The 12,310-nt window shown below is 52.6% G+C and overlaps 2 protein-coding genes across 3 annotated transcripts in view; both read right to left on the bottom strand.

Moving 5' to 3' along the window:
• The window catches only part of DACT3 (dishevelled binding antagonist of beta catenin 3), a 10,018-nt gene extending 7,466 nt beyond the window's left edge, over nt 1-2,552 (bottom strand). The window contains exon 1 of the mRNA XM_044922263.1: nt 2,304-2,552. Within this exon, the coding sequence (XP_044778198.1) occupies nt 2,304-2,552 (249 nt within the window). The remainder of the gene's footprint in view (nt 1-2,303) is intronic.
• A 6,676-nt stretch (nt 2,553-9,228) lies between these two features.
• Nucleotides 9,229-12,310, bottom strand: part of PRKD2 (protein kinase D2) — a 33,988-nt gene continuing 30,906 nt past the window's right edge. The window contains exons 17-18 of one of the 2 annotated variants that reach the window (XM_021681349.2): nt 10,028-10,113; nt 9,229-9,703 (exon numbers count right to left, since the gene is read on the bottom strand). In XM_021681349.2, coding sequence (XP_021537024.2) covers nt 9,479-9,703; nt 10,028-10,113 — 311 coding nt within the window. In that variant the 3' untranslated portion in view covers nt 9,229-9,478. The remainder of the gene's footprint in view (nt 9,704-10,027; nt 10,114-12,310) is intronic. The other variant, XM_044922277.1, reaches the window with a different exon arrangement.

Genomic DNA, 12,310 nt, shown 5'->3' with positions numbered 1-12,310 from the left:
AAATAAATAAATAAATAAATAAATAAATAAATAAATAAATAAATAAATAAAATAAAATCTCTATTTAAAAAAAAAAGACCAGAAGGACCTTGGTCTGAATCCTGCTCCCTATGTACCCACAATGCCCCTCAGTCCCCTCCACCCCCTTTTTTTTGCAAGCCCTTCTGCCGGCCGTCTGTGGCCGTCCAGTTCAAGCAGGTTTTTTTGTTTGTTTGTTTGTTTTCAAGCAGGTTTAACACGCGTGTGATTAAGACCCCTGGAGACCCCTTGGCCCAAACTTTTCCAGACCTTTGTTCCCCGCTGCTCACATGCCCCTAGTCTGTATCCAGTTCCCTTTATCGCTATTTGGAAGTCCTTCTGCAAGTCTAACTTAAGTCCTTCTTGCTGGAAGGGGACCCTTTTTCCTGGTGGGAGAGAACAGAACTCCTACCCCCATCCAGGATTCTCACCTCTTTTCTCGGAGATGTCCCTGGTCTTTACCTGCGTCCCCACTACTCCTATTAGGAACGAATCAAGTCCGGCTCCAAAGGGAGTGTATTCCTTGGTAGGGGGGTGCGGGGCGGGAGGGGTTAGCATCATAAGACAGAGGCTCAGGGATCAGAGGAGGGACCCACACCCTCTTCAGAAGGACCCAGGAACCCCCAACCGCAGAGGAGTTTATATTTAGCGCTTCTCTGTTCCTCCCCTCCGCGCCGCTGCCTTCCTCCCGCTGCCTGCCACCGCCTCCTCCCTGACGCTGGGACGGAGCTTTGCCTGGAGAGTGTGGGGGGGGATGAGGCCTCTCCACTACCACCTCCTGGGGGGCGGGGTAGACAGAGGGGCAGAGAAGGGGGGAGACTCAGCGGCAGGGATAGGGAAGCTGAAGGGCAGAGAGGGGAGACTGAGGCAGACAGAGGGACTGAGGGACAGGAAGGAAGGACACAGCTCGCCCATCCCCATGCTCTCTCCCTCTCCTCGTACGTGGGGTGGGAGGTGCCTTCCCCAGCCCAGCCAGCTTGGGGTGGGGGGTGAGCTGGTGAAGGCCCCCACAACGCGTCTCTAACTTTGGGAGGGGGTGGGGCCTCCCACAGCTGTTTCTGTTTCCAGAGAAGAATGTGCAGGGTCCCACTCCCGGTCGGGGGAGGGGCTGTGCGTGCAGCCCCGGAGTCTGGCGTCAGTCCTCCTCCCCATTCCCCATCTGGGGAGGGGGCAGTGGAGGTCAGCAGCAGGGAGAGCCCCCTCCCCCGCCGCCATGGTTCAGGTTTCCCCAAACGGGAAGCTCTGACCACACACAGGCTTGGGGATGGGATCTGCAAGGGAAGCCAGGGTCTGGGGCCTGGCAGGCTGGGGGGAGGGGAAAAGAGAGATAGGGACAGGGACGTGGGGCGGGAAGAGAGAGAGGTGCAGAAAGGCAAGAGACGGCCGGGGAGACGGAGATAGAGAGACACGGAGAGAGGGAGGATTAAGAAAGACAGAAACAGACGCCGAAAGTCAGAGATGTGGCAATAGGGAGATAGAGTGAGAGAAATCCAGGAAGAGGAGAATCAAAGAATGACAGAGAAGGAGAGAGGGGTGGTGCTCTTGAAGTCATTCTGGAGACCTCTGCATCATTTTCTACCATCAGAGCACTCAGGGAGTTCAGAAGGCAGACCCCCATGCTGCCTCGACCTGCCTCTTCTGGGGTCCACCAAGGCTGGGACCAGCTAGGAAAGGAGGGAAAGTGTCACGGCAGAGTAAAGATCACCGCGGGGTCCTCAAGGACTGCAAGCTTCCTCTCAGCAGTGATCCCTCCCTCAGGAGGCCTGAGGATCCCCTCCCCCCACCCCGCCCCCTCCAGAGATCTCCAAGCACACCGGGACTTAGGGAAGATGGAGCCCTGGTGGCGGGGCCGGGGGTGGGGGGTGGTGGCATGTTTGGATCCCGGCTGTGTGACCTTGGGTGAGTCACTTGCCATCTCTGAGCCTCAGCTTCTTGCTCTGTAAAATGGGGACTATCACCCCCTTCTCCCCGCAAGCTGCAAGAAGACAACGCATGCCAAATACTCGGCCCAGGCTTGACACATACTTAGCGCCCAGAAGAATCTTCTTTGGGGAAGGGGCCTGTGCATTTCACGAGGCTCCAGCGGAAGCGATGCGGTTCCCCTTCCCCAGTTTGGGGGTGAGCAGACCAGATCCCGCCCGCCGCCCATACTCCTGGGTCTCCAGCCCCACCCCCTGTCCATTCCCCCTCCCCCACCGGAACGGGTGTCTGAGCATCCAACCGAGACAGACAGACAGACAGACACAGACGGGGGCGGAGGGATGGACGGACAGGCGGCCCCTCACCAGCTGCTCCTCCAGGGCCGCTGCGGCCCGGCGCGCCGCCGCGGCATCTTCGTCCTCATCGGCGTCCTCCTCGTCCTCGGCCTCGGCGCCCCCCATTCCGGGCTGGGCCAGCCGCAGCGCCTGCTGCACGCGGTACTCCTGTCTCTCCCGGAGCCAGTGCAACTCGCAGAGCCCGGCCAGGCTGCCCTCCAGCCAGCCCCGCAGCCGGCCCCGCTCGGGGCTCACCGGGAACGAGAAGGCCCGGATCATGGCTGCGGCCCCCCACCCCAGCCCGGCCGGGCCCCACGGCCACCCCTCTCTGGGTCCCACCTCCCCGCCCCAACAGCCCGCCTGCCCGCCCGCCCGCTGGCCCGGCTGTCACCGTCTCATCTGCATAGGCGCCCGCCCATTGGGCCGCCCACCCGCGCCTTATCTGCATGGCCACGCCCCCGGCGACAGAGCAACCGTCGCCTATTGGCTGGAACCCTCCCTTACGAAGATGCCCGGCGGTGCACCCGCGCCCCCCCCAACGCGACGCATGCTCGCAGCTTCCTACTCTCTTTGCTTCTGGGCGGCCTCGCCACGCCCCACCGCTTGCCTGCCTTTGGGCCCTAGTCACGCCCCCTCTCGCGTCACAATGAAACAAGTCCGCCCTTGCTCCAATGTCATTGGTCCGTGCCTCCCCGGTCCGCAGCTGGTTCCGCCCACTTGCGGGCGAGCTCTGGCTACCATTGGACTGTCCCAGGCGAAAGGGGAAGGGTGATCTATAAATAGAGAATGGGTCCACGTGACAGTTTGGCAACCGTTCCTCTCCCCCCACCCCTAGCAACCCTGAGCGGCTGAGGCAGTGCAGGGGGCGGAAAGGGTTATCGAGTCGAGCCCTGATTTTGCCTCCTCTTCCACGAAGCCTTCCCAGACACCCAGCTGTAAAACTAGAGGCCAGCTAAGACCGACATCCTTCCATAAAATAATGCTTCTAAGCGGGACCGGCTTCACGGGCGTGTGACCAGCTTAGGAGGGCCCTGCACTTGGTTTAATATTGGCTGTTCTTGTCTTGGAAATTCTTAATTTTTGAACAAGGGGTCTCGCATTTTCGTTTTGCCCCAGGCTTCACAAATTATGTAGCCAGTCTTGCTTCTAAGAGTCAGATTGGTTGTATCCCAAATTCTGGAATTGTAAGACCAGCCTGGGTGGGAGATTCTGTGATTCGACCAGAACAGAATCTAAGCGTCTTTTGTCTCCCAGATCGTGTGGGGCATTGCGTTCACCGTTCTACGATTCCAGGAGCCTTTGTTCGGCGTTCTAAGAGGCTTTGTTCTCAGCATTCTAAGATGCTCTGTTCTCAACGTTCTGTGGTCCTAAGAGTCTGAGCCTGACTTTGGTTTCCAAGGTTCCCTTCTGGCTCCCCAGGCTCCGCGAGCCGGGCTGGCGCCCCCTCAGGCGGCCAGCCTGTGTCACTACGCCGAGTGTGTGTCCCTACAACCTTGGAGATCTAGCTCCAAGATTCGTACCCATTTCTCAGACAGACCTTGACTCCCTAAAAGCTAGGGCCCAGAAGATCATGTGAGAACTTCCCTCTTTTATGACCCCCTCTTTTATGACACCAGAAGACATCTGGTCGTAAGCTGGAGAGGCAGTGATAACCATTGAGAACTAACTCTGGAACCAGAATGCGGGAGGGGGGGGCGGAGCCCCAGCCCCTGCCACTTTCTAGCTGTGTGACCTTGGGAAACTTGCTTAACCTCTGTGCCTCAGTGTCCTTATCTGTATGATGGGGGTCATAATACTGCCTACCTTATCCAGGCATTCTAAGGACTGAGTGAGATAGCTGTCCAGTGCCTTCCATGTATAAAGAGCCACAGAAGGGTCTGATAAATAAGGACAAAATAATCCCAAGGAGAAAAATGAGCCTGGACTTTAATATCAACAAACTATATTCACTCCCCCTCTTGTTTAAGACAGACCTAGACTTTCCTTAAACAGTCTTAATTTTCCAACAGTGGGGAGATGATCGGGATTCATGATAGGTGGTTCTGGGGAGCTTGCTCTCAAACGAGATTTTCTTAGTAGTTAGTGTCTGGGGTGATGTCAGGGTTGGGCTTTCATCTCTGCTGTTTGTGCAAAGCCAGTTGAACCATTTCTTGCATAAAATGTTGGATCTGGAACGGATTTAGGTTTTGGTCACTGGGCATTCACGAATGGGTATTCCTAGGAAGAGCAATAAAAAGAGAATTATTAATGGTTGAATAAGGGAGTAACACCAAGATTGGAGGCCCAAGGGCAGCCAATTGCAAGGGTTCCCAGAAGGAGGTACAGAGAGATCCTTAATTGATGGAGTCAGATCAGTGGTCACAATTCTGCGGATTTCCTCGGTGGCCTCTTGATGTTCATACCGATGATGATCAGGTCTGAGGAGTCCCCAGAAATGAATGTGCAGCAGTAGCTTCCAACGAGAGCATACAAGTCCTTCCCTTGGAAGTCCCTAACCTGGTACTAAAGTTGCCCAAACCTGGTTGGAGGCCATATGAAATCCTCGGAGCTTACTGCTAAGCATTTGACTTCTTGTTCCAAGCCTCCTTTGGATGCTAATGAAAGAAGGGGTCACAGTCATACTGGATCGTGTGTCCGCGTGGTGATTTTCAGCCTTCACAGGATGTGGCAGATCTCTTATGTTTGTGGGGAATTGGGTGGGGCTTTGAGAGAAGAACGAGTGAAGTTTAGACATTGATAGAATGAAGAGGACTCAAAACCCTGAAAAGGACTTACAGGATTGGCAAGATAACAGAAGCCAGTCCAGTTTCTGGTAGGTAGATATCAATCTGCAAAACCTTTATGCATAAAATACACAGCATTGGGGGCAATCCCAAGACTCATGGAAATCATTGTCTTATTTATTTGAGGGGTCAGAAAATAAATGTGGGGTTTGTTGTATTGGGTTGTTTTTTGTTGTTGTTGTTGTTGTTTTTTAAAATGTTGATTAAAGGTGAAAAACTAGGGGCACCTGAGTGGCTCAGTTGGTTAAGCGTCTGCCTTCGGCTCAGGTCATGATCCTGGGGGTCCTGGAATTGAGCCCCACATGGGGCTCCCTGCTCAGCGGGGAGTCTGCTTCTCCCTCTCTCTCCCTCTCTGCTGCGCACACACACACTCTCTCTCTTAAATAAATAAAGAAAATATTTTTAAGAAAAAAGGTGGAAAACCAAGGAGAAGATGCAGGGACGGGACTGGGACCATGAAATGAGTCACAAGACGGGTGATACCACTGATACCAAGAGAAATTGTGAGCGGCACCAGTTGACTCGGGATCAGCAATATTTTGATAGCTGGAAAATCTGGGTGAGTTCAGTGAGGAGGTGGTTCCTGCCATTAGGGTTGTCACCGTGTCATTTACCACGTAAAAGTTTCCGGAGACTGAGTCCCCTGAAGGGGCCGTTAGGGAAGTTGTGGAAGGAGCACATAAATCCTGACTCATAGATGCTAAGGATAGGGAGAGTTTTGCTGTGACAATCAAGTGGTGAGTTGGGAGGGGTCTTGAAGGGGATGGTGCTCGATCCATCTGCAACCATCCTATTTCCAAATCAGGTCACATTCTGAGATGCTGGGGGATAGGATTTCAACATACCTTTTTTTGGAGGGGGTGTGGACACAATTCAACCAATAACAGGCCCAGAAACCCCTGGAATTGCGTTTTAGTCTTGGGTAAAAGGTGAAATTAACGATGGGATAAATTCATTCCGTGGATAAAGTTAGCCTTCGGGGGCGAAGTCACGTCCTAGATAGTGCACTTTTGCTTTATGTGGCTGTAATCCTTCCCTAGATACCTTGTGTCCCTGTGAGCAAGGGCTTGGGGTAAGTATTGAGTGTCAGAGAGTGAGCTGGGTGAGGGATCAGCCACATTTTGGATTTGAGGCGTATTGCGAGGGAAAACCACATCCCGCAAATTAGCCTTCAGAGTCCCAGAAAAGTAAGGAGGGGCTTCGGTGAACTCTTGAGGCACACCTGTCCCTGTGTATTGTTGACTTTCCCAGGTGAAAACAAAAAGACTGTGAATCAGACGTAGAGGGATATGAAAGAATGTGTAGAGGAGGTGTTAATCCAGTAAAGTGGGGGGTGCTGGAAGGTAGAGAGAGGCCAGGACAGTGTTTGGAGTGGGAACTCGCGGGAACCTAGGTTTGACTATTTTATTTATGGCCTACGGGTCTTGGACTAGCCATATTCCCATGGTAACACTGGGGTTCTAGACGGACAAGGTGGGAGTGCTGCAGGGTCCGGGAGCCGGGATTGGGAGACCCCGAGTGACTGGTGGAGGCATGTGAAGTCAGTTTCAGGAAGGGCATGAAGGTTCTATTTCCACTTGGAGAGAGGTTCAGCCTCCAAGATGCACCCTATGTTGCTGAGGCCCAAAGAGAATCAGAATGCGGGGCAGCGTGTCTTGAATATGTGGGCTTGAGGGAGAGGTTGATGGGTTTTTTTGGGAGGGGGCAGGGGAGTAGGAGGGGTAGCGGGCTGAGATGGATAGGAGTAGTCCGGGACTTCGAGACATAGGCTCTCTTGTGAACATGAAATCTTGACGTTCCAGATGGAAAGAATATCCCTTCCTGAAAGATTTCTTGGAGTAGTTTGGGTATAAACCGCACTGGGTAGTAAGGGGGCCTAATGAGTCACAGAGGGACTTAGACAAGCCTAAACACGTGGCAAACTGTGGGATTCATCTTAATCATTGCTGTGTACTGATGGAGGGGGAGGGGGGAACTGGGAGATATTTATGGGGAGGGCGTGGCCCCTGTGTCTAAAATGGGGTAGGATACCCACTAATGGGGATAGTCATTTCACCTGTGGCTTGAGGGGTATTTATAGGCACAGAGAAAGCCTGCCAGGAGGGAATCCTTGGAGAAACGAAATTTTACCCCCTACAAGTTTGTGCCTCTGTCAAGATCAGGGCTGGTGGTATCCGATAGCCCTGATAGGATGGGCTTTTTCTCCTCTAATTGTTTTAAGTTGTGGGGCCTTAAGTGACGTTATGTGGCTTTGATTTGATCTGCCATGGCATCCTCATGTTGTTGCACTACCTCATGGAATTCTGCAATCAAGGTATTTTCCCATCTGACATCATGGATTTTTTTTTATGATTTTATTTGTTTATTTTATTTTATTTTTTCGAGAGAGCGCGCTCGCACGAGTGGGGGGAGGTGCAGAGGGAGAAGCAGACTCCCCGCTGAGCAAAGAGCCCTATGCGGCACTTGATCCCAGGACCCTGGGATCCTGACCCAAAGGCAGACACTTAACCAACTGAGCCACCCAGGCGCCCTATGGGTTTTTTTCTTTTAAGTTTTTATTTATTTATTCATTTAAGTCATCTCTATACCCAACGTGGGGCTCGAACTCACGAGCCAAAGATCAAGAGTCGCCCGTTCTTCCGATTGAGCCAGCCAGGTGCCCCTAAGTTTATGTTTATGATCATATCTCTAATTCCTGGTCTCAGGGTGTTAACGAAACTGGTGGTCAAGATAGAAGCAGTGTGTTTATTCAGGATTGGACCTCAGTATTTGGTCCATGCACTTCTTAGCTTGGTTCTATCACTGGAGATGGAGTTGTCTCTCTGTTGTCTACCCCCTTGGATATTAGGCCAGTCAGTTTTAGAGGGAGAGGCATTGAGGATGCAGTCCAAGAGACTCCAATATTTCCCAATATTATTAGCTCGAATTATGCCTCAAAGGCATTCTTGTTCATTTGGAGATCCTCATTGACTGAGGCTCATCTGAGCCTCTTTATTTTATTTTAAAGATTTTATTTATTTGAGAGGGACAGAGGTAGCGACAGAGAGCACGAGCGGGGTGGAGAGGGAGAAGTAGGCTCCCCGCTGAGCAAGGAGCCTGAAGTGGGGCTCGATCCCAGGATCAACCTGAGCCAAAGGCAGACACTTAACCGACTGAGCCACCCAGGCGCCCCTCTGCGCTTCTTTAAATCAAAGAGCTGTAGCTCCGGAGCCAACCAGCAGACGGGCTAGCTAACATACATCAGGAAGCCTCAGAGAGTAAGCTCCCTGTACTAGCCCATTTTTCCAGGGTTCAGGAAAGTCTTTATGGTGTGTAAGTCTGAGTGTTTAGAAAGGGCTTGTTTCGGTGCATGCTCCAATCGCTTGCCCTCAGCTGTGACAATGAGGAGCTGGAGAATCTGGAGGTCAGGGGTCAAAGGTGGAGAGATGTTCCCTCGGCCTGCAACCTCAGAGCCAAGATGAGGTGTGAGAAGTCAGATCAGAAGACCCACCTTCCTGACCCTCAGGCTCGCTCAAAGCTGCCCCACCCTTCTGGACTCCCCCATCCCAGTCTCACCCCCATCTGTCTCTCCACGGGATGGTGAACCCCCTGAGGGAAGGGTCTGGGCTGTCTCAGTCACCACCGTGTCCCCAGCATCACCCAGCACCCAGCGTGACGAATGAATTAGTGAATGAGCACATCTGGTGTGTAGAGAAGTCATTGCATCAATTTAAAATACTAAATATTGTGGGTCAGGTTTCTACTATGGACCAGACTTGTGCTAATGGCATTGTCGTTATTAGTAGTTGTGATTAGTAGTAATACCACTGACCAAAAAAGTGGATCAAACAAGCCATGGGATTACTTTGCTCTAAACCCTCTATCCCTCTAGTCATGCTCCTCCATCCATCTATCTTCCCTTCCTGGCATACTCGTTCCATCTCGAACTCTTCTTGCTTTTCTCTTCCCTGTCCTCCTTATGCTACCTTCCTATCTTCCCCCTTCTAGTCCCCTCTTGGCAGTCCTCCCTCCAGATTTCCCACCCCAGGTGGTCCTCCTTCCAGAACTCCTCCGCCTTCAGCCCCCTCTCTCCCACCTCTCCCATCCCCGCTCCCTCCCGCCTCATTCTCAGACAGTCCTCTTTCCAGGGGAACTCCATCTTGGTGAATAACAGACTCATGACGGAGAGTGCGGTGTGGCCAGAGACCAAGGCCATGGGGCCACAGATGAGTTCGTTTTAATTGCTGGGGAATTCAGGTTGGAAATAACTATCCCTGACCCGCCACGGGCCCCCGCCCTGCTCCTCTCCTGGGGTGTGTCCCATCCATCTTGGGCAGGAAGCGCTTCTGTTTAGAACAGTTCCTCGCTGAGACGGTGCGGAGGGGCGCTCTCCGGGGACCAGGGGACAGCATCATGGGGCAGCCAAGGTGGGAGCACAACGCCTCAGAGGATGCTGATGCGCTCGGCCAGCCCCTGCATCTCGCGGTCCTGCGGCGGGAGGGCCCCACCGAAGTCCCCACCGAAGTCCCCATCGGGGGGCAGCCCGGGCCCGGGCAGAGGGTGCTCTGCCACGAACTGCTCCCAGCGCGCGTCGTCACTCTCGTGCGTGATGTACCGCTCGCCCATCTTCCCCTCCAGCTCTCGGAGGTCCAGCCACGTCTGGTACTCCTGGGCCCGGGAGAACAGGGGTTAGCTTGCACAGAGCACGACCCATAGCGGCTGAGCTGCGCCCCTGCCCTGCCAGTGACAGGCCCGGGATCAATGAAGGGGAAACCACACCCTTCGCAACCTGCCCAGCCAATAGAAATTCAGCTCCGCCTCCTTCTACAGCCCAGCCAATAGGAGGCTCAGCCACTCTCCGGATCCACGGAAAATTTACCTGCAGCCTTCACCACCTACACAGCCAATAAGCCGTCGGGCTCCACCCCTTCCTCCAACCCAGCTAATGAGGCCTCCCTCCCCTTTGCTCTCAAGCCCCGCCCCCTGCATCACCTGTAACCAGGGGTGGCTGAGAGACTTGTCCACGCTGTAGCGCTTGCGCATCTTCACCTGCAGCAGGTTGTTGATGAGGTCAATGGCTGCGCGGGAAGGAGACAGACAGTTCAAGCCCTGGGCCGTAGGGGCCGCCCCTCCTCCAACAGGCCACTCCAGCCGACCTGCTACCATCCTGGCCTTCCTTCTGCCCTGGCACCAATCGCTCACCCACTCATTTCCTCATTAAATTACCATCTCGTCCACCTCTCCCCCGACGTTGCATACACACTAGCTCCTACATGTCTTCACCAAGCCTCCGCCTCAGTTTCCCCATTCCTATGTCACCTCCATAAGTTTTGTCATACAGAGGTACACACAGGTACACCTGTACTATTCTTCACTTATATTTTTCTTTAAGCCAGGGGCGCCTGGGTGGCTCAGTTGGCTGGGCGACCGACTCTTGATTTCGGCTCAGGTGATGATTTCGGCTCAGGTCATGATTTCAGGGTCGTGGGATTGAGCCCTGCATGGGGCTCTGTGCTCAGCGTGAAGTCGGCTTGAGATTCTCTCTCTCCCTCTCCCTCTGCCCCTCTCCCTGCTCACACACGCTCTCTCTCTAAAATAAATACATAAATAAATAAAATGTTTTAAAAAATATTTTTTTTTCTTTAAGCCAAACCATTGGTCCAAGATAAACGGTGAAGAGGACAATGCAAGTTAAAAAGCAGCATGTATAGTACACTACCACTTGTGTAAAAGGAGAAAATAAAAGAATATATGTCCATATATTTGCTTGTACATATTTAAAAGATTTGTAATAGCCATTGCCTTTGGGAAGAATGGCAGACAAAGGAGTGAGAGAGGATTTTCACTGCCGACCCTTCTGTATATTTAAAATTTTGAGTCATGTCAGTATTTGATCAAAGCAAAAATCGGTAACATTTGGCTTTAAATCACTTCACTTTTTAAAAATTCATTTTCGGGGCGCCTGGGTGGCTCAGATGGTTGGGCGTCTGCCTTCGGCTCAGGTCATGATCTCAGGGTCCTGGGATCGAGTCCCGCATCGGGCTCCCTGCTCTGGGGAGCCTGCTTCTCCCTCTGCCTCTCTCTGTCTCTAATGAATAAATAAATAAAATCTTTAAAAAAAAAAAAAAAAAATAAAAAAAAAAAATAAAAATTCATTTTCCCTTGAAAAACTTAAGGGGTAAATAAATTTATTTGTAATGGAAATATTATATCACCCCGGCCAATGAAAATCCAAAGATCACTTGCCATGTTCACAAAAATAAAATGAAAATAAAACAACATTATTAGAAGGCAGTCAGTCAGTGGTTTCCTGCTGAGGCTCAGAGATAGGCCTGTTCTTTAGGAAAAGAAAAATTAGCGAGTGTCAGGCATTCAAGACAAGCCGGCACTCATCCGAAGCTGTCTCCTTGATCAGAAGCCTTGAAGGACAAGGCCTCACTGTGTGAACCCCTCTGAGTATAGGTCTTGTTCTCACGGCCTCCCTCACACATGTCCATCCACACCAAATTCATTCTCGCATACTTGATGCACTTTTATTGAGACTCCTGAGCAGGTCCAAAAACACAACGCTGAGGACCTCCAGTATTACTCCAGTACTCGTGAATCCATTCTTATCACTTAGTGCTTACCTCTCTTGGGCCCACTGCTGCCACCTTTTCCTGCACTAACCCCCATGTCATCCCCCTCTCTGCCTGCTCCATGAGGCCATATCCCTCTAGGTTCCTTCCCTCCTCAACAACCTTCTTCCCGCACGACCCCTTATTTCCAACTCATCCCAGTATTCCCAGAGCCTGGGACAGTCAGTACGGGGCCCACAGTAGGCACTCAACATGCTTGTTGAATAAACTGTTATGAACAGTGATTGTCTTCCTAACCTCCCTCCCATCCTCTGTCTGTCTTCCTGAGCTCCCCGGCTCTAGGGCCTGCCCCTTGTTCTTACAGCTTCCTAACATGCCCCAGTATCTTAGCCCCACTGTAGGCCCACCCTCACACCTGTTCGGGCCCCAACATTATAGGCCTCCCGAGGGAACTTTCTGAGGCCCAAGTCACAAGCCCCTGTACCACTAGCCGGCCCCAACAGCAGAGCCCCTGGATCCCAGTGTCCGCCTCGGGCCTGACTCCCCTCCCCTTGCACCCTACCCTTAAGCTTCCCTCCACTCGCTCCTCTTCACAGGTCCAGGTGATTTTGGTCTCAGGATGGGTCTTTCTGGACAGCCTCAGAAACCCTCCATGACCCTGCCCCTCCTCTTGCCACGCTCCTAAACCAGGCCCCTT

The sequence above is a fragment of the Neomonachus schauinslandi genome, chromosome 16 (genome assembly GCF_002201575.2).
Source record: "Neomonachus schauinslandi chromosome 16, ASM220157v2, whole genome shotgun sequence".
Lineage (NCBI taxonomy): Eukaryota > Metazoa > Chordata > Mammalia > Carnivora > Phocidae > Neomonachus > Neomonachus schauinslandi.
This window is presented reverse-complemented; position numbering and strand designations above follow the sequence as displayed.